This window comes from Parastagonospora nodorum (assembly GCF_000146915.1).
Source record: "Parastagonospora nodorum SN15 chromosome Unknown scaffold_6, whole genome shotgun sequence".
NCBI lineage: Eukaryota > Fungi > Ascomycota > Dothideomycetes > Pleosporales > Phaeosphaeriaceae > Parastagonospora > Parastagonospora nodorum.
Genome location: NW_001884554.1, coordinates 281,209 through 304,486, shown reverse-complemented (window position 1 = coordinate 304,486; position 23,278 = coordinate 281,209). Strand labels below are relative to the sequence as shown.

General features: G+C 52.2%; 13 protein-coding genes across 13 annotated transcripts; 4 read left to right on the top strand and 9 right to left on the bottom strand.

Annotated features, from left to right (window-relative positions):
- Positions 1–903: 903 nt before the first annotated feature.
- On the bottom strand, positions 904–1,107 carry SNOG_04237 (hypothetical protein; the record flags this gene model as incomplete). The annotated part of the gene is made up of 2 exons (XM_001794605.1): positions 904–1,010; positions 1,086–1,107. 2 exons carry the CDS (start codon positions 1,105–1,107, stop codon positions 904–906), a joined length of 129 nt encoding a protein of 42 aa, XP_001794657.1.
- An 819-nt stretch (positions 1,108–1,926) lies between these two features.
- Positions 1,927–2,250, bottom strand: SNOG_04236 (hypothetical protein; the record flags this gene model as incomplete). Its single annotated transcript, XM_001794604.1, has 2 exons — positions 1,927–2,050; positions 2,150–2,250. The coding sequence occupies 2 exons, from the start codon at positions 2,248–2,250 to the stop codon at positions 1,927–1,929; spliced, it is 225 nt and encodes a 74-aa protein (XP_001794656.1).
- Positions 2,251–3,631: 1,381 nt separating this feature from the next.
- SNOG_04235 (hypothetical protein) lies at positions 3,632–4,809 on the top strand (the record flags this gene model as incomplete). The annotated part of the gene is made up of 3 exons (XM_001794603.1): positions 3,632–4,309; positions 4,413–4,638; positions 4,688–4,809. The coding sequence occupies 3 exons, from the start codon at positions 3,632–3,634 to the stop codon at positions 4,807–4,809; spliced, it is 1,026 nt and encodes a 341-aa protein (XP_001794655.1).
- Positions 4,810–7,368: 2,559 nt separating this feature from the next.
- Positions 7,369–7,961, bottom strand: SNOG_04234 (hypothetical protein; the record flags this gene model as incomplete). The annotated part of the gene is made up of 2 exons (XM_001794602.1): positions 7,369–7,776; positions 7,827–7,961. 2 exons carry the CDS (start codon positions 7,959–7,961, stop codon positions 7,369–7,371), a joined length of 543 nt encoding a protein of 180 aa, XP_001794654.1.
- Positions 7,962–8,301: 340 nt separating this feature from the next.
- On the top strand, positions 8,302–9,490 carry SNOG_04233 (hypothetical protein; the record flags this gene model as incomplete). The annotated part of the gene is made up of 2 exons (XM_001794601.1): positions 8,302–8,782; positions 8,833–9,490. The coding sequence occupies 2 exons, from the start codon at positions 8,302–8,304 to the stop codon at positions 9,255–9,257; spliced, it is 906 nt and encodes a 301-aa protein (XP_001794653.1). The 3' UTR covers positions 9,258–9,490.
- Positions 9,491–9,942: 452 nt separating this feature from the next.
- Positions 9,943–10,840, bottom strand: SNOG_04232 (hypothetical protein; the record flags this gene model as incomplete). The annotated part of the gene is made up of 3 exons (XM_001794600.1): positions 9,943–10,030; positions 10,084–10,613; positions 10,706–10,840. The coding sequence occupies 3 exons, from the start codon at positions 10,838–10,840 to the stop codon at positions 9,943–9,945; spliced, it is 753 nt and encodes a 250-aa protein (XP_001794652.1).
- A 707-nt stretch (positions 10,841–11,547) lies between these two features.
- On the bottom strand, positions 11,548–12,461 carry SNOG_04231 (hypothetical protein; the record flags this gene model as incomplete). The annotated part of the gene is made up of 3 exons (XM_001794599.1): positions 11,548–11,608; positions 11,678–12,262; positions 12,316–12,461. 3 exons carry the CDS (start codon positions 12,459–12,461, stop codon positions 11,548–11,550), a joined length of 792 nt encoding a protein of 263 aa, XP_001794651.1.
- A 2,540-nt stretch (positions 12,462–15,001) lies between these two features.
- Positions 15,002–15,837, bottom strand: SNOG_04230 (hypothetical protein; the record flags this gene model as incomplete). Its single annotated transcript, XM_001794598.1, has 2 exons — positions 15,002–15,644; positions 15,698–15,837. 2 exons carry the CDS (start codon positions 15,835–15,837, stop codon positions 15,002–15,004), a joined length of 783 nt encoding a protein of 260 aa, XP_001794650.1.
- Positions 15,838–16,699: 862 nt separating this feature from the next.
- SNOG_04229 (hypothetical protein) lies at positions 16,700–17,495 on the bottom strand (the record flags this gene model as incomplete). The annotated part of the gene is made up of 2 exons (XM_001794597.1): positions 16,700–17,183; positions 17,338–17,495. The coding sequence occupies 2 exons, from the start codon at positions 17,493–17,495 to the stop codon at positions 16,700–16,702; spliced, it is 642 nt and encodes a 213-aa protein (XP_001794649.1).
- Positions 17,496–17,897: 402 nt separating this feature from the next.
- Positions 17,898–18,681, bottom strand: SNOG_04228 (hypothetical protein; the record flags this gene model as incomplete). Its single annotated transcript, XM_001794596.1, has 3 exons — positions 17,898–18,155; positions 18,283–18,403; positions 18,533–18,681. 3 exons carry the CDS (start codon positions 18,679–18,681, stop codon positions 17,898–17,900), a joined length of 528 nt encoding a protein of 175 aa, XP_001794648.1.
- A 746-nt stretch (positions 18,682–19,427) lies between these two features.
- SNOG_04227 (hypothetical protein) lies at positions 19,428–20,055 on the bottom strand (the record flags this gene model as incomplete). Its single annotated transcript, XM_001794595.1, has 2 exons — positions 19,428–19,922; positions 20,026–20,055. The coding sequence occupies 2 exons, from the start codon at positions 20,053–20,055 to the stop codon at positions 19,428–19,430; spliced, it is 525 nt and encodes a 174-aa protein (XP_001794647.1).
- A 232-nt stretch (positions 20,056–20,287) lies between these two features.
- Positions 20,288–20,992, top strand: SNOG_04226 (hypothetical protein; the record flags this gene model as incomplete). Its single annotated transcript, XM_001794594.1, has 1 exon — positions 20,288–20,992. The coding sequence occupies one exon, from the start codon at positions 20,288–20,290 to the stop codon at positions 20,990–20,992; it is 705 nt and encodes a 234-aa protein (XP_001794646.1).
- Positions 20,993–21,936: 944 nt separating this feature from the next.
- SNOG_04225 (hypothetical protein) lies at positions 21,937–23,034 on the top strand (the record flags this gene model as incomplete). The annotated part of the gene is made up of 4 exons (XM_001794593.1): positions 21,937–22,035; positions 22,089–22,664; positions 22,718–22,787; positions 22,835–23,034. 4 exons carry the CDS (start codon positions 21,937–21,939, stop codon positions 23,032–23,034), a joined length of 945 nt encoding a protein of 314 aa, XP_001794645.1.
- Positions 23,035–23,278: the final 244 nt, after the last annotated feature.

The window sequence follows — 23,278 nt, the reverse complement described above, 5'->3', positions numbered from 1 at the left end:
AGCGTTACATCGGCCTGAACTTGCAACCTAAACCATGCGACGCGAAAGCTCTGGGCAGCCGTTTCTCATTGGCGCACTTGACAAAAGCATAGCACGGAGAGTCGCGTTAACTTTTGCCTCTGAACTAATGAGCTTAATGGACCGTTGCCCCGGATTTCGATTTACTACCTCGCCGAATTGTCTTTCAGGTCACTTGTACACTTTGGTTCTCCAGATTTACGGCCGTGAGCTTTGGCCGCTCGCGAGACGAATTGCTTGATAGGGCGGGATTGGGCGCCGAGTTTGCGTGGAGTACCTAGCGCTGCACACCGGGAATACTGCGGAATGTCCCTACACACTCAACATGATTGCGAAGAGCCTGCACCGTGGAGCCATGCAAATTAGCTATGATGGCATTCCGATCTCCCCTCGAGAGCCGCGCGTCTGGTTGAAGTCAGATTCGAGAAGGCTTCTGTGGAGAATGTACTGGTGATCAAACACATCTCCAGCGGTACTTTGTCAGACATGCGAGACAGCTGCTCCCACCATCCGTGAAGCTAGCAGGCGGAAATAAAAAGGACACCAAGCTGATCAAGTAGCAGCAGACTTGGCGGGGCATGGGTGGATTGTGAAGGAGAGCCGGCTAAACTGTATTCGGGTCCTGGAAGCAAGCAATGCAGGGTCCGCTGTCGAATGCCGGGCGTTCTGCTCAAGGGAACTGCCGCACGCTGGAAGCCAAGCGGACTGCTTCTTACGGCACACTGAGACAATAAATTAACGTTTGTCGATGTGTCGATGTGTCGATGTGTCGATGTCTTCTTGTGGCCAGCAGGGACGGATTGAGACGGCCCGCAGCCCTGTCGGCTCAATTATCAGTATGCCGTGCGAGGGCGACATGGCGCCGCAGTCATTCATGGTGCCCGTTCAAGAGACGACAAGGTAGTCTGTGATGTGGATCCACACAGCGCAAGTGATTGCACACGAACGCGCCAGCTCGAGGGAGCGGGATGGCGCCCTAACCAGATCGTGCCCTGCATGATTAAAGAGGCCGGGGGTTGAATCTCTGCGCATTAGGCGGGCTCTCTTGTCAAGACTGGACCACTCACAGGCGGCCGCAGTCAGAGCCATGATGCAGCGGTGAGAGGGCAAGGTTCCAAAGTGCGTGCTTTTCGCAGCATGCATTTGCCACAGAGCCTGCGATTCGAAGATGCAAGCCCTTGTGACCGGATGCTGCAGGATGTTAAGCTGTGTGCACAAAAAGTATCTCTATACAGTGTGCATGAGGGCCCTCAGCAGACTGGTAGAGATTGATGACCAGTGAATCACGAAATCCTTACCGCCTACCTCATCCTGCGTTTCGCTTCACTGCCATAAGGTACCCGACACCATGGCCGCCAATGATAGCTCGCTAAGCACCCTTAGCGCTCTGTTAAAGCGGGGATCATGACGACATCGGTTCGGCATCACTTTCGCACATTCCTTTCTCCACCAGCAGTCGTGTCAGCGACAATACAGAGCAGGCCTTGGCCACCATCATGCATCGCAGCTAGCCACCCGTGTGCAGCAGGATTAGGCCGAAAATACAGGCAGTGAGTGAGAATTCTTTTCAGAAACGGCGAATTGTGTTGATTGGTGCAGAGTATGCTCAAGTGCTTGCGACAGCAATTGTCGTCCTGACTCGGGCTGCACACATGACGGTGCGGCAGCGAAGAGAACCCCGCCCTCCCACGACACTTGTGGTGAGGAGCTTGCGCGCAGGGTGGAGTCCTTTGGCAGCAGATAGGGCGACACAGTTCGGGATTGGAGGAGAAGCGTTTGTGCGGACTACATGGCATATCCCGAGATTGTGTTGTATGCCCAGTGCTTGACCCGCTCGCTGGCTAAGCTACTTGTAATGCTCCAAAAGGAATATGCTCGGCGATCAAACGATGCTTAGCCCAGCGCGCCTCAGGGGCTAATTTGTATCCGGACGGTGGTTAGGCCCCTGCGGCGATTGAGAGTCAGTGGAGAAGAGAGGACAGCGGAACTGGCGCTAGAGCGGAGGGGAGAGGCGTTCAGCGGTTGCTTTGGTCTACACATGCAACAGTCGTGGAGACTGGTCTTGGGGCGGACCGAAATGGCTCCAACGTCTCGGCCAGTGTTCGGCGCGCTACTTTGGATGCGACCTCACCTAGAGAGTGCGTCGTTTTCGGTCCCTCTGTCGTAGGTAGGTGTGCCGTTGCTAGCTGCGACCAGCGCCGGGCGCGGCGGCGACAGCAGAAGCATGGCCATGTCTGGGAGGCATGCGGCGGGCGACTGGGTGAGGTCAAGGCCGGCCGCCGCAAGCGTGGGCTCCTGGGGGCAGTCTTCTCACAATGCGATGCTGTCGGATTGGGCAAGCACGCCTGCACATAAGCGGACGAGAGCATCGTAATTGCACGAGGGCCCTAACCGCATTGGAGGCCTCTCTCTCCCCTCTCCCCTGTCTCTCGATGGATCATGGCGCCGCGCCAGCACAAAGGTAAAAAGCCCTCCCGCGCCCAGGGGCCCACTCTCCTCGTAGCGGCGCGCAATGATGAAGCTGCGTGGTCCTAGCGCGCGAACGGCCTGCCACGGATTTTGCTGCTGCCGACGCGATAGCGCTCTGCGCCCACACAGTCGCAACGGCAGGCGTGCGCTTGCGCTGGTGGCAGACGCCGCGCGCTGAAGACGGACGCTGAGCTTACGAGCTTGCCACGGAATGGAGGGCAGCCGGGCAGCGGCTGTCGTTTGTCGTTGGCACTGCGTGTAGGGCCTCTGAGTGCGCCCGCAGCGTCCACCGTCTCCCCACAGGCGCAAAAGCAGCCTCGAAAGCACCCTGCTAAGTGGCGCCGGGACCCTGCAAGCTGCTCGACAGTAGCGCGTCCGGGGTGCGAGCAAGCCTGCCTGCGCCTTGGCTTGGCCTTCAGCCTATGATGAAGCTGCTGTGATCCCATCTACGTAGTATACCGTTCCAAGCGGCAGGAATTTAACATGAGCCATCCCTCGATGCTGCCCCGTTGATCAACAGCACTCTACCTCTTATGCCCACTCAATCTTAAACCGTCTCCTGCCAGAGCACAAACACTGTCAATCAGTACTGCTTTCATCACTGCCACTCTCACATCCTTTCTTCTTTGTCGCTGGTGCCCTCCCACTAAGCGAATAACGTTGCTTGCCGAGCACGCTTCACCACCGCGACGCGCACTCCCACCTCCTCACCCACGCAGCCCCTGTACCAGCCTGCCAGCCTGCGTAGTCTGCTTCTCCACACGCTGCACAGCACTTGAAACGCTCGAGCGCCTGCCACTCCGCTGCTCGTGTCCATAGTCCCCTACGCCCGATTCCGCTGGTTCATCGCCACGGTACCTACCAGGATAGGCCGACTGATCGACACTACCAAAGGTTTATCACTGCTCATTCTGGAATACCACAGGACGGGTGTCCCCAGTGTCAGACTCAACTTCAAAAGCTCGCAGATCCCCAACTGCGATCGTCTATCCCCACGCTTCTCGAACCTCAAACCATCACGTTACCTGCTCCGGACCTTCACAGTCGAGTCTTCACTACGCTGTAGCACTCGTCTTTCTTCACTTGTACCTCATTCCCGTCACAACCTCCACGGATCCCCGCCCTCAACTATCCTGCTACCGCAATGGCAATGGCAGTCGACCGCCAACAGACTCAGATGAGCAACATGGGCTACGATCCCTCCATGCGTTACCCACCACCACCACACTTCACCAATCCGTGGGTGTCGGGCGCGTCGCAACAGCAATTGTACTCGACGTCGATTGCGCCAAATGTCTCGGCTGGTCTTGATGCCTCTACTCAACGTCCCACCAGCATTGCGATCCCGTACCACGGGCTGCAAGTGACTGCTCCTCCTCTAGGACAAGGTATTACTCTCCCGGATGGCACCTTCGCAACAGACAGCTTACCAGATATGTCGCAAGATCTCATGGCCCGGGGTTACACAAGTGGTTACGCTGCATCTGCCTCACCAAACAACCAAACCTATGCTCCCACATCAGCTCCCTATTCTCAGGTGGAATATGGTAGCCAAGACCGAAGCTCCTACCCATATCAGGATGCTTCTCGTCGCTCTTCACACCCGTCAGTCCCCTCAGCATTCTATGAATCCCTGGAAGCCCAACGACAACGCCAAAGTTCACTTGTTGACTTTAGCAGAATGAACGCACAACAACCGCCGCGCAGCAGCTTCAGCGAGGCTCTCGACGCCAGCCGCGGTATGGTATCCTTGAGCCAGTCAGATATCACACCAAGGAACATCTACGGGCAGCCAAGGTACCAGCCGCAGCTCTACCGACTCGTACGGTTTCCCGTCTTCACACTCTGCACACTCGTCGATATCGTCAGCAAGCTATGCCCACAACGGGCTACTATGCTGGTGATGGCTCCGTCACCGACTACAGCGGGTCGAGGGACAATCAGTAGATCTCGCCAGCTCGCGCACACTTCCCCGCCCCAATGCGCTCCTCGGAGCCTCTATGCCCCCTGCACCCCAGTCGATGATGAGCCAATTCAGCTCCAAGGTCTCGTCAAGCTCCCAGAAGAAGCACAAGTGCAAGATTTGCGACAAGCGTTTCACCCGCCCTAGCTCGCTGCAAACACACATGTACAGCCACACTGGCGAGAAGCGTAAGTTTTGTTTCAGTGAACTTCCGCACAATCACTAATTATTTCTCAGCATTTGCATGCGAAGTCGACGGCTGTGGTCGCCATTTCTCGGTAGTCTCCAACTTGAGGAGGCACCGAAAAGTGCACAAGAACGAAGGTGGTCAAGATCACCCCTCACCCGAGGACGCTTGAACCTGTCGATCATCAACTGATCACCATGTCGATTCCTATAGCGCCGTACGTCCTGGAGTTTGGACTCCTTGTTTGTCGTTTAAGATATCCACCATCGCGTTTCCGCAGCTCCGCGAGTAAAGGTTCCGATGTTAGAGCGGACCCCATTACGAAAGGATCAGACGAGTTTTCTTCTATCAGTCGCTGCATCACGGTTTTCTGAGATACCACTTCTTCGGCCACCCACAGATTCCCTGGGTCCCGTCACGGCGTTTTTTGGCGTTGCACTTTGATTACGAGCACCATTCCCGAGTGAGACATTCCCTCGTTCGCCTGTATCACTACGCGCTTGTTCACATTTGTCCTGGTTTTCATCGTTGACACTTTCCGTCAGCATTTTCAGATTTCTTTGGCTCGTCATAGGCTTCGGCCGTGTCGTCACGGACCAACATTCGCTATACTCTTTAATGTTTTAGACCCTCGTTCGCAACACCCGGCGGGAATACCGCCCGGTGGCTCGCATGACGTTTGTACAGTAGCTGGCGCCGCACAGTATTACCCGACTGGAGCTAGAATGGCTCTCCTCGCTTGAGTCCGTATCGCAGTAGTAGCGAGCGGAATGACGCATCTTTCATCATATATTGAAAGGAATGCGATAGAGAATAATCACACCCTGTTATTACAAACCCTATTTCTGGCGTTTCAGCTATCTTCAGTGACGACACAGAACCAGCTGATGCTATTCCACGACACCGCTGCCGTCATTTTGATCCTGAACTTTGGCGCATGCCGTTTTGGTCCCAGTGCAATGAAAACACCACACGCTCCGCAATGCGCATCACTGGCGCCCGCTTACGACAAGGCATGGGCTTGGCATACATCATGAGGCATCTTGTCCCCCTACTAGTGCACATGGACCCTGAGAATTGCAGCCTCCACCACCGCCCAAACGTCAGCGAGTTGGGATGTCTGCCAGTGCGACATGGGATGCCCGGGCAACGCTCAAATCATGTCGCTTGCACGCCCTGCCGGTGTGCTGCGCTTCTCGTACCCTTGCTGCCAAATCGGAGTGCGGGACGAACAATGACTCGGTAGTCCAACAGCGTGCGTAGGTTTCACACTGCGGTGTGCCGGAGCTGACATCGGACCTCTGCCATATCGTCGCTTGCGGTTTGCCCCCACAGCGGTCGCCAATCATATTCCATCCAACCTTGACCCACATTCGGACCGAGCGTCCGAGTCTCCAGAGATGAGATCTTGTGTAGGTTGCCTGGTTGTGTTGGTCTAAGCGTCCGCAAAAGTCCACCAAAAGTCGACGCGACGACTTGCAGAACGCGAAACACAAGGCTGAGTAGCCGCGGCAATTGTGACAATCCGGGCCATGTTTGCCATACATTGTCCACTCAGAGTCTTCCGGCATGCCTCACCGCAGAGTCGCCACTACTTCGGCTGCTCTATCGGGCTTCGAAACCTCGCGGCACATGGCACGAAATACAAGCTAAATCATACGCGAAGCGTTGCACCGCTGACACAGCAGCCTACTTTCAAGCCTGGCGATCGCGTCTTCAAGCAGCAATCCCGAGCGAAAAGAAGGCTTACTATCACTGCTGGCGTCCAAACGTTGGTGGTTGATTAATGGTCGGTCGCGTTTACTGGAATGTGATTAACTTGTACGCGAAGTCCTAAGCCTGCCTGAGCTGAGCAACCACTACGCGAGGCTGTGCGCAGCCACACCACCGTCTCAAGTCTGACGAGGGAAGCTGAAGCGCCCCTTGATTTTCCATGTCTTTATTCCTCTGCGGCTCCGGCCCCTTCTGGAAAAACAGCAAGAAACACTGTCCGGGTTCTGCATAGATTGCAAGACATTTACCTGAGGGGTCCAGCATATGAAAATTGCTGCAGGTATAGACAGGGTTATCGGTTTCGTGACCAAGTTTCAATTTACTATAGTGAGCGGCTGCAGCGTTTACGGGATATTTCGAAAGCTCGTCACTAATCTGTTCTTCTCACGGAGGTTTGCTAGGCATCCGCCCATCTACAATTTGCTCACAGCGGGTGGTTTCTGAAAAAGGCACCAGCGATGCTGATCCACCGTGCAAGCCTCAAAACATTTCTGATGCCCGCCTCGAGTTGCCAAGCGAGGCACCGCGTGCGCCGAACCAGTGAGGCCATCCAATTGCTCAATCTGATCTCCACAGCGATGCGTTACTAAATGCATGGTCGCCCAACGACGGGATGCACGACAGTCAACCCGCTTCATTTCGAGATTGCCCAGCGCATTGTCACGAGCCGTACCCCGCGACCAACAAAGTCCGACCCGCCATTTCGTTGGTGGACACAATGTCTCGGTGCTCGAAGCGAACCCCATAGGACACGCGGTCAGCAACTCTTTCATCTTCGATTCCAAACCTTCCTAATTTGTATGCTCCGTTTTCGCTTGTCGCATTTGCCTGACATTCAGTCTCAGGCTCCACACGACGCGCAATCTTCAATTTCTTGCAAGTCATGCTCCTGCTGTAAAATGAACCTAATGGCTGGGAGAATGTGTCCACTTTACAGTGGATGTGTTCGGTGGATCCTTCAGTCTCGTCCATAGGAGATCTTCTGCCGCTTGATCGATTTCCCGTCTTCATCATCATCCTCTCCTACCTTCTTCTTCTTGCTCCCTCCACCTCCTCTCATGCCGTTCGTAGGTTGGCTCGATTCGCGCGTAGGAAAGGACGAGGTTGGGGTGGGGGCATGTGACGAAGGAGTCTGAGCGGAACCTGGAGTGGACGACTCTCTCAGGAAGCTCGTCGAACTACGACTGAATATTCTGTCCGCATCGCTGATAGGAGCTTTGCGCCGTGTCGCAGTGCCGGCGCCGCCTGCTGCCGCAGTTGTGGTTGTGCCCTTGATATAGTTGTCGAAGCCTTTGATGATGTTGCCGGTGCTGGTCTCTTCGAGGTATGTGGTTTCTGCTTTGAGGATCTCTTCTTCGAGACGGAGCTGCCCTGGTAAGTACGGCGCATCGAGATTTGTTGCGCGCCTTGACGCACCAAGTTGTTGTCGATAGCCCTCTTCTTCTGCAAGGATTCGCGTAAGTCGCGTCGCAATCGCTCGTAGTAGGGCATGCCGCGCGAGGTATCGGCTGCGGCGTCTTTGGAGCTGCTGGGAGGCGCATTTTCGGTCATTTTGCGAATATGTGGTCGCTTTCGTGGTCGACGGTAGGGGAGTCGTCAAAGTATGTCCGTCGTAGCTGCTCAAACTTACCGTCCGCGGTTCCTAGGACGTTCGGCTGTAAAGTGAGTGTCAAACGCGGAGGCTAGGGTCTTGGCAACGCGCTCTGGCCCTTCCGCGCGCAAACGTCAACTTCATTATCTTGAATTACCAGCCTCACTCTGCATCACCTTTGACACCCAGTCCACCGTGCAAGCCCCCCGCCGTCGCATATACCGCCTCCACCGTACGATCCTTCTATTCCACCATCGCACGCGACCACATAGCCACCCGTCAGGCTCCCCCACCTCCACCATGGCCATGGAGCCCAAAGAGATCAAGCTGCGCGGCGAGGCGATCGCAAAAGCCATGCAGGAAGGCGAACCTGGCTCTTCTCTGCTCAAGCTGCTCGGCGACCTAAAGACGGGCGTCCACGCAACTGAGGACCTCTTGCGACAGACCCGAATCGGTGTCACCATCAACCGCCTCCGCACGCACAAGGACCCCGCAGTACAAAGGCTCGCGACAGAACTAGTGTCAAAATGGAGAGATGAGGTCAAGAAGGGACCAAAGAAGGGAACGCCGTCCAAGATCGCAAATGGCAGCGCGTCACCGGCTCCACCACCATCAGGCACCGCATCACCCGCGCCTGCGCAACAAAAGAAGAAGCACGATGTCGCACCGGATAAGCGCAACCACAAGACAGACAAGGTCAACTACAACGTCACGGGACACGAGGCGCGCGATGGCTGTGTGAGGCTGATGTACGATGGCTTGGCCTTCATGAGTGAAGCGCGTAAGTACAAGCACGTGAGCACTTCATGCGCTTTTCTGACATGTCCCTAGTACCCGACGACATCATCACCGTCGCGAAACACGTCGAAGCAGCCGCCTACGGCAACGCCGGCAGCGTCAACGACGCCTACAAACAAAAAATGCGCTCCCTCTTCCAGAACCTCAAGAACAAGTCAAATCCCGCCTTGCGCAAGGACGTCCTTTCCGGCAAAATCCAGCCCAAGAAATTCGTCGTCATGTCCCACGACGAGATGAAGTCGGATTCGCGCCGTGCCGAGGACGAGAAGCTCGAGAAGGAGAACATGAACCAGGCCATGGTCGCGCAGGTCGAGAAGTCAATCTCCAAGGAATTCCAGTGCGGAAAGTGCAAGAAGAAGATGGTGTCGTACAGTCAGGCGCAGACGCGGTCGGCTGATGAGCCGATGACGACGTTCTGCGAGTGCATGAACTGCGGTAATAGGTGGAAGTTCTCCTAGTCGAGACGCGAGACGCGAGGTTCGAGAAAATGGGGTCTCTGGGAAGCGAGCGATGTACGTTTTAGGCATTTCATACTTCGGGAGCGGGTGGGCGTTTTCTTTACGGGGCATACAGACGGAGTTGGAGCTGTCCTAGGACTTTTTTCCTTCCCTGCGAATAGGCGGCGGCATGCGCTTCGAAATTTGCTTCTCTTCTCTCCAGCCTCTTAGTCGAGTAAACACGTTTATTACGATGCCTTCTGCACAGTGCGTATCGTATCCTCATTATCTATGCAGCATGTTTTTCATGCATAAATGTGGCATGTAGCTAATAAAGCTTGATATGGGTCAAGCTATGTTCAAGGAGCGAACGCAAGCAGACTGTGGCAATAGTATGGAACATGGAGTAACATTATTACACGAAGCTGCGAATAGCTCTAGGGGGGTCTTTTAACTTTTCACAAGAGAGACATAAGTAGCACTGTCTACACACAGGCAAGAAGTGTAATTTTGTATGTTGAATTTTCGAAGCTGCTAATCTTGCTATATCATATCTGCCACATAAGGGTGGCGTCTTCAGACCGACGAGATGAACACTGTCCATGTAGAGGCACTCATATCCATAATTCGGTCATACCTACAGCCTTGTGTGTCGTCCAAATACAGACGAGCAATGTCTTTCTGCGACGTGAAATGTGGTAATCCTCTATCCCGAAGAGCTAGAGACATCGGAGCCAAAGAGATCGAAGTTAGGGAGACTGTCATCGTCGAGTTCATCTGATGTGTATTTCCACCTATTCAGAAATCAATATGCAGGTCATCAGGTCAGGCCGTCGAAGTGACTTACTTATGTGTAGCCGTAGACCAGGCATTTCCAGCTCGCACTTCGCAAGTGCTCTTCACTTGTCGACCAGCTAGCCCTTCATCGAGTACGTTGCGTATAGCAGCCTCAACTGATTTCGTCCGTTCAGAGACATCTGATGCGTCTCTGCTAGAATCGCAAAAGGCGACCACGTGGACATGCTTCAGGCCGGGGATGACTTCAAGGTTGTCTTTCCCGAGAGCAGCATCGAGCATGAAGAGATTGGTATTGACTTCGAACTGAATCTTTTCGATCTGTGCACGTTGAAACGGCTTCATCTTCTTGAGCTCGTGTTTGATTGTATCCAAGGTTTCGAGGATGAAAGTGTTTGCCCTGTACGGTAGAAGTGCCGTTTCAGTGTAAATTTGACGACACGTCCTGAGGAGTTGTGTGCCGTTCATACGCTCAGCGAAAGGTGGGACCATTCTTTGTATGGTAATTTGCTGGGAGTCCTTGATGTACACAGACCGAAGCTCGTAGCCGCCGAGAGCGTACTCCCAGATGCGGCTACGAAGCTCTCCGGGCAAACGTAGCAGAGGCGAGTCTTGATTCGTTTTGACACTAGACGGAGCCATTAGTAGTGGATGCGCTGGAGGTATTGTCTCACTAACAGCTCCAATTCTCCACCTTTCGGCGTGACGTTGAGGATCCCGTTGCGGAACCTGTGGAAACCGCGCGCAGGTCGCTTGACCACCCGATCGTTGCTTGTCTTCGATGAACCCTTCTTCCTGGTCACTGCCATCGTGACGGGCTTGGCGGCTTCTGTCAATGTACTCGCAGAGTGGAGTGTGGTGCGCGTGGCAAAGATCGTGAGGTGAGCTTGTGAGTGGGAGACAGTGTTGAGTGGGTCGGGCTGCAGAAGGCAGGAGCGATGACGCGTTTGTTAGCGCCTTCTCGCCTTCTATTTCGAAGTGAAAGTGAAAGTGAAAGTGAAAGAAAGTTAAAATCGAGAAGCGTGGGCGAATCGGGATCAAACCATCCTCAGCCTTCCATATCTCCCACGCCGGTATTGCAGGAACACTTCATTTTGCTACAAAGTCTGATTATGAGCACGAACTAAAGAACAGGGTATGCCGAGACTTTTTGGTATCAATAAGCGGCGAACATGTAGTAGGGATGCGACTTGGTCTCATCACTGGGCAATATTCGGAAGGTGTCTATGCAGGTCAGTGAACTGTCAGTCGTTCGCATCATCTCCACTCATATCTGATGCAAGGCAAATGAGATGGATAAGATTCATTCTGGTTTGAAGCAATTGAGTAGACCCCAAGCTGTCGCGCAGTGGCTTTTCCCTGTCCGAGGCGGACCTCGTGTCTCGTACAACAGGAAAACGCTACAGAGTGGTTTCATGAAGTCTACGTCTGTTGTTCCAACCAATGAATCTTTGATATAATAGCCGTTTCGTCCCTTGACCCGTACAAAGTGAGATTGCTGGTCCAGGTCGCTAGTTCAGCGAAATGATCTCACAGCTTTCCCAGTGTGCCAAGCGAGAGCGACTGCTGTCCGTCCCCTGCAGTGGTTCGTTACTAGCTGTAATTGATTAGCATGATACAGTAAATTTCTCTGGAGCCGTTCGTACAAGTCACAATACTCCTCCGGAGTCACGTCGACGATTTCGACAGTGATAGCAATGTTTTTGCCCACAAGCATAAGGTCTAGTCTTGCCCGCACACCTGCCACGAGCGAAGCAATATTGTGGCCCACCCAAATGCGTTTCTTGAAGATTACTACTCGGATACATTTCAGGCCTGGGAGGAAATCGAGGTTGTACCTGCCCTTCTTCGACAGATCAGTGATGAGAGGATCGGGTCGAATCAGCAGATTCTCGTGATAAGCTTCCAGTCGAAGTTCGGAAAACTGAGCACGCTGGAAAGGCTTCAGGTAACTAAGATCCCTTTTAATGTAGCGGTAGTCGACAGCATTCAAAATGCCCGATTTGTAGGGGAGACGAGCAGTCTCGGCATAGATCTGTCGGCAGGTCTGGAGGAGTGCTAAGGCATGCTCGCGATCGGTGATACGTGGCACCATTCGTCTGGCCCAAATTGTCTGTGTAATCTGGACGGAAGTTGGGCGGAAGAGGTTGACACCAATAGCGAATTCCCAGATCTTATGTCGGAGCTCACCGGGGAGCTTTAGTAGAAACGACTCCTGGTTGTTCTTGACCCTGAGCAATGGTAAGCAAGGCATAGAAGTAGCAGTAGTAATAGCAGTGTATACAATTCCTTCTCTCCTCCTTTCGGCGTGACGTTCATGATGCCATTGCGGAACCTGTGGAATCCACGTGCCGGCCTCTTCACCACACGGCCAGTCTGGGCAGCCTGCTTCTTTGGCCTTGAAGTAGCTGCAGCCATGATCGGGGCCATATTGAAATTGTTGCTGAAAGTCCACGATGTGTAGTTGAGGTGGAGGGCAGCGGTAGAGAGTCTTTCGTTCCTAGCCGGGCTGCGAGATGGCAAGTGATACTTTTATGTCAACAGGCCGAGCCGCAGCGGGGAGAGAAGCTGGACTGTGCTTATTACGGGCCCGCTCTAGCTACGCAGGAAACCACAATTGAGGTCGTGCGGGGAGAGGCTTTGTGTCCAAGGCTTCCGGCATCGGGAGGTCTTGCCTCACGCAAGCCGCAGAGGTACACCGACATACATGCCATGCTCACGGTAGGAAGATGTCAGGCCTGGCTCAAAGATACACTGGCCTACTTACCATGCCCGCGGTAGGGAGTACCTAATCAAGTCAGCCGCAAAGGTACTCTGAATTGCATGCCCAGGTGCATTGCATCGCATGCCCGTGGTGGGAAGATGTTAGGCCTGCAGCTTTGTCAGCCTTATTGTCGACGCCATAGCACCGAGAGTCCACGGCTAGGTATGATAAACCTTTCGCACACGACAAGCTGCCATGTATGCATGATGAGTTGGACTGGGAATGTGTAGCGACACGCGCCACTGGAGAGGACACAAACTCTATGCTGCGTACAAGAGAGGAACCCTGTACAGTGAAATAAGATGCATTGTTTTCTCCAAGATTGCCTTATCTGAATTCTCCGTGCAGCTACGCAATCATCCTCTCAAACGTCACTTGCACTCCGTCAATGCAGTCCGAGAGCCACTGCCCACACTTCTTCTCCTCCAACGCTACTTCGCCACCATGACGTTCGCATCCGGGACATATCTCCTTGGGGCACTCTCGTGTCCTGCCATTATGTCTGACTTCCACCAGGACTCTTCTCAATCCTCGCAGAGTGGCTACCGGGAGCACGTCGTTCAACGGCTTTGAACACCAGCCCTCCCCTTCAACCATATGTCTTGCCATCCAGGTGACAACATGGACTTCCTGTATTGCTTCCTGTTGATGTGAACTGAACTTGATGAGCCAGGGATGAAAAGCGTCTTGAGATTTGAACTGGAACGCGTTGAGCATGAAGGGCAACAGTCGTGTCTCGTCGTACAGTTGTGTGCATACTGTTAGTAGAGCGAGGAAGTTCTTTTGCTTTCTTATGATGCGGGTCTCGAAGCTAAACGGGGTATACCGCCGCCAACAGTGAACTTGAAAGACCTCTCTACTCAGCGTGTAGGCGTAGATATCATTGCGGATTTCGGCGGGGAGGCGAAGGAGATGGGAGACTCGGGCATCTCTCATTATACACGGACCAGGACTGATCCAAGGTATAAAATGTAGATGGTGACGTCGAAAGGAAGTGGTAAGCAGGTCAGTCCGGCTGGAATGGTAAGATGCTGTAGATATGTCAAGCCTGATACAACACACCGGGAATGTTGTGGTTGTTAGACTCACTTGACAGACCACTGCGGCTACCTGAAAGCGAAGTACTGCATGTAGATCGTTCGTGGAAGAAGGACAGAAAATACGCCTTAAAGTAGTCATGATTGTTTTTGGTATGTGCCTTGACAGCCCTTTCGGCCTGAAGTCTCACACCGATACGCAAAGGCTTGAAAGTAAAGGCGCACGATTGGCCAGAATTATCCATTCAGTTAAGATATGACAACGCCTTGTGGGACGCAAAGTAAGCACAGCATAACTTCGGTATACGACGCCGCTTTGGGTTGGTTGCTGACAGCTTATTCGTTGCCACGAAAGTGCACAAATTCATGAAGAATCGAATGCGTCAGGATTTAGTTTCAATTATTAGATATGAAAATTCACCTGTTTTCCAGCATTCATCATGCAGTTGCGCAAAGCCAGGAGAGTCAAATCGGCACCGCGTGAAGTTCCATACATTCTGCGACTCTCCGCTATGAACCGGAGTAACTATACATCCGAATCTCTCCCGCTTGACCAATATGCTTCGAAATCTATGAGACCTGAGTATATCGCTGACCACCTTGTTGAAGAAGTGTCAGAAAGTGCCGTGCGATTTGGTTACCGAAATCTAAGCTCACTTGCTGACATCACGAATGACGATCCATGTATCAAATCAGCCAAGCCACGTTCGAGCCTGGCAGCCACCAAAATGCCACTCGCGATCGATGATATTCTTGCTAGATATATGTATTCTTCCCGTCTTAGCACGATGTATTTGACCCATATGAGAATTTCCCCGGCAATATGCAGCTCCATGCCCATTGCCTATGTCCAAGCTGTGGCATAGATCCTCACAGATGGGTCGGATCACAGCAGCATCTGTCGCGGCAGGTTAAGGAACACCATCGGCCGCCATAATTGGTGAAGTAGAGCGTTTCTCAGGGTGAACCAGGAATGTGTTGTAGATTTACTAGGGAGAACCGATCATGATAAAGCCTGGTACTAGTCGGCAGAGCAACACCAGTACGGCTTCATCACTTCTTACGCCATCTTATAAAGAGCGACGTATACATGAGGAGTATATAACGAGGCGTGAAAGGGCAGGAGGTACAAAAACAGTTGACTAACTTGCAACGGAAACGCATGAAATTCAATCTTTTTGAAGTGAAATATCAGTCATAGCATTACACGAATGCTCCTCGATGAGATTTCTATCGCACCAATTCGCTGTCACACTAACCTTTGGATTGATTATCTTCATCTGATATGTAACTTCCCGCCCCTTCTTATTGATGGCGTCTACGCAGAAGTCCTCACCGAACGAGGCGTTCGATCTGACGGAGAACAAGACACGAATCCACTCTAAGGCTGATAGTCTAGTGAAATCCCAACCGACCACATCATCATTCATAGGTTTCGAAAGTGTGAGTAAGTGGTAGGCGGATATAGGCGAGGCCGATAGGCATAGATCAAGGCGTAGATGGAGTTTGCCGATGACATTGAATTTGGCTTCGAGCAGGCCTCCAAGCCATTGATGTAGCAGGCCAGCACTGCATATAGAAAACACGCTCAGCGATAATCGGAGCAGTGCCGTCTCGGCAAATATCTGAGGGGACACTTCGAGCAACGCAAAGGCGTTCTCGGGGGCTTTAGAAACATCCTCTATCGTTACGAAGGAGCCGATCTTGGTTTCAATAGAGTATTCGTTTCCTGACAGGACGTACTCGAAGATGCGGTTGCGCAGCTCAGCGGGCAATCTCTGCAACGGCGATTCTTGCTGGTTCTTTCTCGTACTGTAGGTACTTAGTAAGACAGCCTCGACAACTGGGCACACATGAGCACTCACAGCTTTAGGAACTCTCCAGACTTGCGCTCGACGCCCAGCGGCCCGTTCGTGGAGAAGCGTATTTTCTTGTTGGTGCGCTTTGCAACACGGGCACCTGCTATAGCAGAACGCGGGCTTGCATCGAGTTTGCGAGGCGCCATGGCTTATCCGTTGAGTCATTTTGATGTCGAGAGGTTGAGCAGATACGCGCTCTGTTTGCGCCGTGTATGACGTAAATGCGTAAAGAGTGAAAGGATTGAGATGGTGCTGTTGAAGTAGATATTTGTGCTTGTTCTCGCGCACTTCAGTAAACTGTATAGCGTGTCGATAGCTAGGGATGCCTATGGTCAAGGTCTCTATAGGAACACATTATAACCTAGTAAGCCTTTGAAGCTACGCAGGCCAGTGTTGAATTCAACACGTCGTTTCCAACGAGGTCAAAAACCCGGGCAGTGTGGGCACGAATAGTTGCGGCATTTAGCACCACTGAAGTGGATGATTGCACACCCCCAATGTGAGGATTTCTCTCTGGGGCGAAGACGGAACGAACAAGGTAAACTGCCCTATGCCGAAAGGAAGGGTGTGAGGTGAACAAGGAGGAGTAGGTTGAACAATGGTATTCACGATGATATGAGAGAAGATATCCTCAGTCTGCCCAAGTACCAAACATACTAGTTTATAAGCACTAGAATTGCACGACTTGTGGAGATAGGCTTCAATATCCTGCACACATTAAGTTTTTCAACCTAGTATTTGGAGCGGAGGAATGCTGTATTTCAAGTCGAGTTAAAGAAGCTACCCGCGATAACTGGAACTAATCGAAAGTCGCAATTACATTCAAACTACTTGAGCTGACGCATTATGTGTATGAAACATGAGCCTGTGAGGGAGCCACCTTATTTCGAGCGGCGACAGGTAAACTACGATGCTCTATTTCGGCTACACCAGAGGTCGGCCATACCAACTGTGAACCATTAACTTTAGAGAAAGATAATACACACATCTGCTAAGATTTTCTACTTACTAGCGGGTGTGGTTGCGAATGTCGATGTCCATCTTCTCGACGACCATGTCATATCCAGCCGCTCGCATTTGATCTCCAAAGTGCTCATGTAGAAAAGCGGAGCATACAGACAGCGATGTGTAAACCCTGGCTTTGCTCCCGTGCACACAAAAGTGCACGCTACGCAAGTTCGGGAAAATGCTGAGCTTGTTGACTTCGAATAGCTGCTTGAGATACACTTCGTAGCACCTCTGGAAATGGAGGTCATTCACCTCAACGCGGACTTCGATGATCTGCCTGAGCTGGTACTTCCGAAAAGACTTGGGAGCGATCCAGAAAGTGGAGCAATTTGTCAATTGAAAGACGTTAGTAGTGGTTGGAAGAAGGGCAGTCTCGGCGTAGATTTGACGGCACGCTCTCATGAGAGCGAACGTATTAGTGCGCTCAGATGGCTCTGGAACGAAGACTCTGTCCTGGACCACACCAGATGACTGGCGGATGGTTCTGCCCCCAATTGCGTATATCCAAATTCGGTTCTGTATTTCGGTCGGTAGGCGTAGCAAGCATGATTCTTGGTCGCTCTTCACACTATACAACACGGCTCGTTAGTATTAGTGGAAGACGAGGTATGCTCGTTATCGACTCCTGTGGTACTTACAGTTCCTTCTCGGTGCCACGTTTGGGGGTTATGTTAAGCATCCCGCCTCTGAATCTATGGGAGCCCCAGGCGGGTCTCTTGATGACACGGTCGTTGCTTTTCTTGACGTTATCCGCATGCTGTGCTTTATCTTCTGCGATCGACTTGCAAGGCGCCATGGTGATTGAGTGTGACAGTCGAGGAAGGCGGTTGACACTGACCTTTTCAGGTTGCGAAAACGTCGGTCGGAGACCAAAGGAAAGAAGAGGAGACGCACTCAGAGCTTTAGGGTTTGCACTAGCGCGATCCGATAGTGAAAGCATCAGCACCCTCAAAATAGGTAATTGAAAAGTGTTTGATACTACCTTAAAGCTTTAATGTTATCCCAAATACGGTTCTTCGTGGATTTCCCCATACGCGCTAGCTGACTTGAAACCAGTCTCCATTGCTCAGCTCCATCGCACGATACGCAAATGCATATCGACGATGTCTCAGGCTCCAACAGTCTGAGGTTCTGCGTACCAACTAGCATGATGTCAGTCGAATGGACGGGGTATTATTCGCTCTTGAGGTCGTTGCTCTTACTTGTTGTTGAATGTGGAGAAGGACATCTCCATCTTCTCGACAATCAGGTCATAGGATGACGCCCAAGTAGTAAGAAGAGGAATTTCCCGGAGAGAATTTTCGCACTCAGTAAACGATTTCTTCTCCCACTTGTGTTTACGGTCAGGAAAGATGCAGAATCGGATGCGGCGTAGCTCTGATAGGACACCAAGCTTGAGTTTGTCGAAGTACATCAACATTCCAGGCGAAGACACCTCAATTCGTAAATCTTTGATCTGATGTATCTGGTACCTTTAGAAAGTGCCGGAGGCTGGTGATAGACACGCGCCAGTGGGACCTGATCGAAAAGTTATTGACGGCGAAGGACAGAGGTGCTGTTTCTGAGTAGATCTGCCGACAAGCCCTGAGGAGCACAAAAGCGTTCTTCTTTTCACTTGGCCTAGGTTGGACCGAGCTCTTTCGAGAGGATCCGGAGAGCAGGCGGAATTCCTTGCCACCAAGCGCATACTCCCAGATTTTGATCCTGAGTTCAGCTGGAAGGCGTAGCAGTGGTGAATTTTGGTTGCTGCTCACGCTAGATTGTTTTGTTAGTATATGTTACTGAGGACCATTGCGCTCACCTCTATAAGGAAGCTACCGGTCATGGACTTACAGAGCCTTTTCGTCGCCCTTTGGCCTCACGTTCAGCATTCCGTTCTTGAACTTGTGGAATCCGCGAGCGGGCCTCTTGACGACGCTGCTCTTCTTGACAGCAAGAGGCTCTTTTGCCTTGTCCGCGGCCGCTGGTTTGCGAGGCGCCATGGCAGGTGACAGCAGTAGACGGTCGGCGTTTGAAGGCAATGTTGCGTGAGGTGGAGAGTCAAGGCAAGAGCAAGGGAACGACGCTCAGGGTCCACGCTAGCGCGCGCTATGTTTGTACAGCAAGTGAAGGCAACGGCGGATTGACTAGGTAGGTGAGAGAAGCGCAGGTCACATTGATGTAAATGTAAACTAGCTGTCTCGACGAAAACTTCTTTCATATAGCTTTAATCTCCTCTCGGCTCTGATCCTGGGTAGCATCCGGGCGACTGCTCTTAAATAAACTGTCACCCCACGACTGAACTATATAGCATTAATCCAGATTCTGTTACGTCCAGCTCGCGGGTCCTTCTCTATGCGAAAATCCTGGCAACATGTCAGTGTAAATCCTGCGCGTGTTGCGACGTGACTGCGGTCTATAATAATGCGCTCAGAGAGAAGATTGTTTACTCGTCATTGACAGCACCAAGCGATTCGAGAATACGGACTGCAGAGCAATACATATCCTCGCCTCAAGCCTAGAGCCATCTCCGGCTAAGGATGACGATAACTGATTTTCATCATTGCATGGAGTAGGGAAAGGCAATAGCAGATGGGCACATACCAGCAGAGTGGAGCGAACATGTGTTCCTTGGTGACTACCGTCAACCAGCTGCGAAGGAAAGTCTCCAGAGCCCAATCGTCACACTCGAAGCCCAGCGATGCTGCGTATAGCTTCTGGCTACATTTGGTGTCTTCCGATCACTTGCTCAGTAGTCCAACTCGAGCTTGTCTTCCTTTTGCACATCCGGACCATTGGCTTGGTGCCATGGGTCCCACTCGTCGCTCTCCGATTCATGGTATGGCGAAAGCCGGCCATCCTTCTTTGTACGCTCCCGCTCCAATTTCATCTCTCTTTTCTTGACCTTGTATTTGTCTCTGTTCTTCTTGTTCCTCTTCTTTGTCCTGTCGCTACTGGTAGCCCACTGTTGCGCCTTTGGCCTGGTCGTATGTCCTGGCGTGGATGCTGACGCAGAACTGGCAGCATCCTTGGGTTCCGTTTCAACCTCGCCCTCTTCAGAGAGCTCACCTGCCTCGCGTCGCAGTCTGCGTTTGCGAAGGATGGCCTGGATCTCGGAGTGCCGGAACATGGCGATCTGCTCATCCGTGATGGTGCGCTTCGTACCGTCGGAGTAGTAGCCTAGGCCGTCGTCTTCCTCGTCGTGGTACTCCTCAGTAGCGTCTTGCGCAACGCCATGGAGGAACTGCTCTGGTGTCGGCGCGTGGGGGAAGTGTTTGGCATGAAATGCATGCAAATCATCCTAGAAAATTAGCGTCCCGTAAAGCTACAGAATCCGAATAACATACAATAGTGACTGTTGGTGCTTGCAGTGCCATGACAAATTTCTAGATCTGTGCTCGTGCGGCCCTCGACGGGCGGGTTGTCACGTCTGTAAATTCATGGAGAGTGGAAGAAGTTGAAGTTCGCGAAGCTCACGAGGCGCCGTCGATCATTCACGTGGTCACGGGGTCTTGGCTTCACCGCGGCATGACGTCTACGCATCCCCACCAAACCGTCGCGACAGACAACGGCCTACAACAACGCCATACCTACAACCCCTGAACAACCATGAAAGCTGGATCCATAGTCGCATATCCTCTTGCAAGCGTCTGTCTGTTCCTCGCTTGCTCCGCAGAGTCCCGCCCCTTCGACAGCATCCGCAAGTCGTTCGAGATACTCAGCGCCCAGATCCCACTGCGCGACCTCATCATGCCTCCCGCAGGCGAAGTGTCGACCGGTGTCATCATATCCGATGTTATAGGCAAGACGCAGAACATAGCCATCTTCAGTGGCCTCACGCGGGACATAGACGATGTCGCTGGCCGTCTCGACAACGCAGCACAGAACGCCACAGTACTCGCGCCAGACAACAGCGTAATGCGCAGCTTGCAGCGAAAGCCGTGGGAAGATCCAGAAGACTACGATACCTTTGGAGCCAACGCATACGAAGGCAGTTCAGGACAAGACCGCGCGCGCAAGAACCTCGAGCGCTTCGTGCAAAGACATGTCGTTCCGGAAAGTCCCTGGGAAGAGGGCAAGAAGATCAAGACGCTGGCTGGCAACGAAATATGGTGGGAAAGCAAGGACGGCCAAAAGAAGGTAAGCCTATGCTATCTCGCTTCTGCACCCACGGGTAGTCCGCCGAGACCCACCCGCGAACACATTTTTCTGTCTCCACCATTCCTCAAACGCAAGATTTCGACCAAAATTGTTCTTGGAATGGGATTATCTATGATCTATAATGAGAGACTTCCATCAAATCCTCATTGGTGAGATGGCCGAGGTTCGTATTTCACAGCTCACAGCGTCTGATCACTCGCTCACAATCACACAGTTGGTTATGGCGCCAGGTTAAGGTTAATCTTAACATATATTCCTGGTCACGAAAGTGGCGTGGGTTCGAGTCCCACTCTCATCAGCATTCGTCTGGCTTTGTCAGATATCCCAGGATCTTTTTTTTGCTGTTTGTGGTTGATCTGAAGGACGTGTTGCCTCTTCAACCACAACAGCAACAACTCTCTTCTTTTTGCTTCTTGGCTATCCTAGTGTTCTTGCTCATCTACTTTATGTCGTAGAAATCGAGCTGACCCATTCTGCAGATCCAACCCAGCAATGTCGAAGTCACCAGCATCGCTGACAAAGTGTCCAATGGCGAGGTCTGGGTAATTGGAGGCTCTCTGGCATGAGAACGACTTTCCAATTGAGATTATGAACTATTGGCTCCATCAGCCACGAAGGTTATGCAGAATATTGGCGGGACCAGTTTCTTGATTTCAAAGCACCGAGCTTTTCCCTTCGCTACATTCAAAGCATAGATCTAGCTTTAGCTTGCCAGGTCACTCATACACTTAGAATTAAATGCATCATGTAAGCTACATTGTCTGGACCCCGCCACTTCGTATTGGTAGTCGCTCATTCGATGCGCGAGTTGGTAAGCAGGCATCTCGGTTGCGGTGGGTAGGATTGCATAGTAGAAAGCCAAACGCCGTCGCGACTCTTCCACATACAGATAGAAGCAAGGTAGAATGATTACCATATAGAGTACTCGTAAACGTTGGCCATAGAGGACTAGATGCTCTGATAGCTTTCCAAGCTTGAGGTTCCAGAGTTCCCCCTCTCAACCCCCACTTTAGTACATACAAATACATGACTATCATGGCACAACAGCCAAACATCAGTACCACAGCAATAATCCAAACCATCTCCAACCCCCCACCATGAATTTCTCCTCAGGTGACCTAGCAATCTGCCCAACCTGCGGCACCCAATTCGACGTCCCCCTCACCTCACCACCCTCCACCTGCCGCATCTGCGATGTAAATGACATCATACCCCTTCCCCCCAAGCACCCATACTAACACCACACAAGGACCCACGCCAATACGTCCCCGCCCACGGCCAAACCTGGACCAGCCTGAACCAAGAACTCCCCCTTCAGAAAAACACGTTCGAAACCGACCCCCACGACTCCCGCATCCACTACATCACCACCAAGCCGCTCACCGACGCCGAACTGCCCGCCAGCCTCGCCAGCAGTACGACTACGCGCAAGCAGCTGGGCATCGGGCAGCGCGCCATTTTACTGCAGACGGCCCGGGGGAACGTGCTCTGGGACCTGGTTGCGTTCATTGACCAAGCAACTGTGGATTTTGTGAAGTCGAAGGGTGGATTGAAGGCGATTGTCATTAGCCATCCGCATTTTTACACGACGCATCTTGAGTGGGCGCGAGTCTTTGGGTGTTCGGTGTATGTTTGTAGGGATGATGGGGAGTGGTTGAATCGCGAGGATGAGGGAGGGGTGAGGAAGGCGTTTAAGGGGGTTGAGGAGATTGAAGAGGTAGGAGGTGAAGTCAAGGTGATTCAGTGCGGTGGTCATTTTGATGGGAGTGCGGTGTTGCTGTGGGAGAAGAAGTTGTTTATTGCGGATACGTTCATGAGTGTGCCCGTGAGTTAGCAAGCTTCATGGTCGTTCAGTGTGATGGTGCTAATGATGTGTAGTCTGGGTTCTATCACAAGGATCGCCTTCCGGGTACTGTGAGCTACTCGTTCCAATGGTCATATCCGAACCGTGAGTAGTCATCGTCGGTTACAGCCCATATTGACTGACGATCCAAGTAATTCCCCTTCCACCGGCCAAGGTACATGGCATATGGAAGGCCATCAAGCCTTTTGACTTTGACACAACTTTTGGTGGCTTTCCAGGTCAAAACGTAACACGACCAGACCTCAAGAAGCAGGTTCTGGAAAGTATGAAGATTTTCCTGAGAGTTGGTGGCCATGAGAAGGCAGCCGTGTACGAAGAGACACTAGAATAGGATGGTTGATGCACATGATTATGCGCGGTGCACGTGGCGATCTTGATTTTAACTTGTAAATTTGTTCAATTTCGATTACTCAGACAGTCTTGACGCCACACGAAGCATTTTAACCCATCCAGCGCAGTAAACCCATAGGCGCTGAACCCGATGACGCATGTGTTGCAAACAAGAACCGTCTTTCCCGCAGTGTCGTGCTAGTGATACTGGCTGAGGAATATGTACATGTACAGTGTCGCAAAAG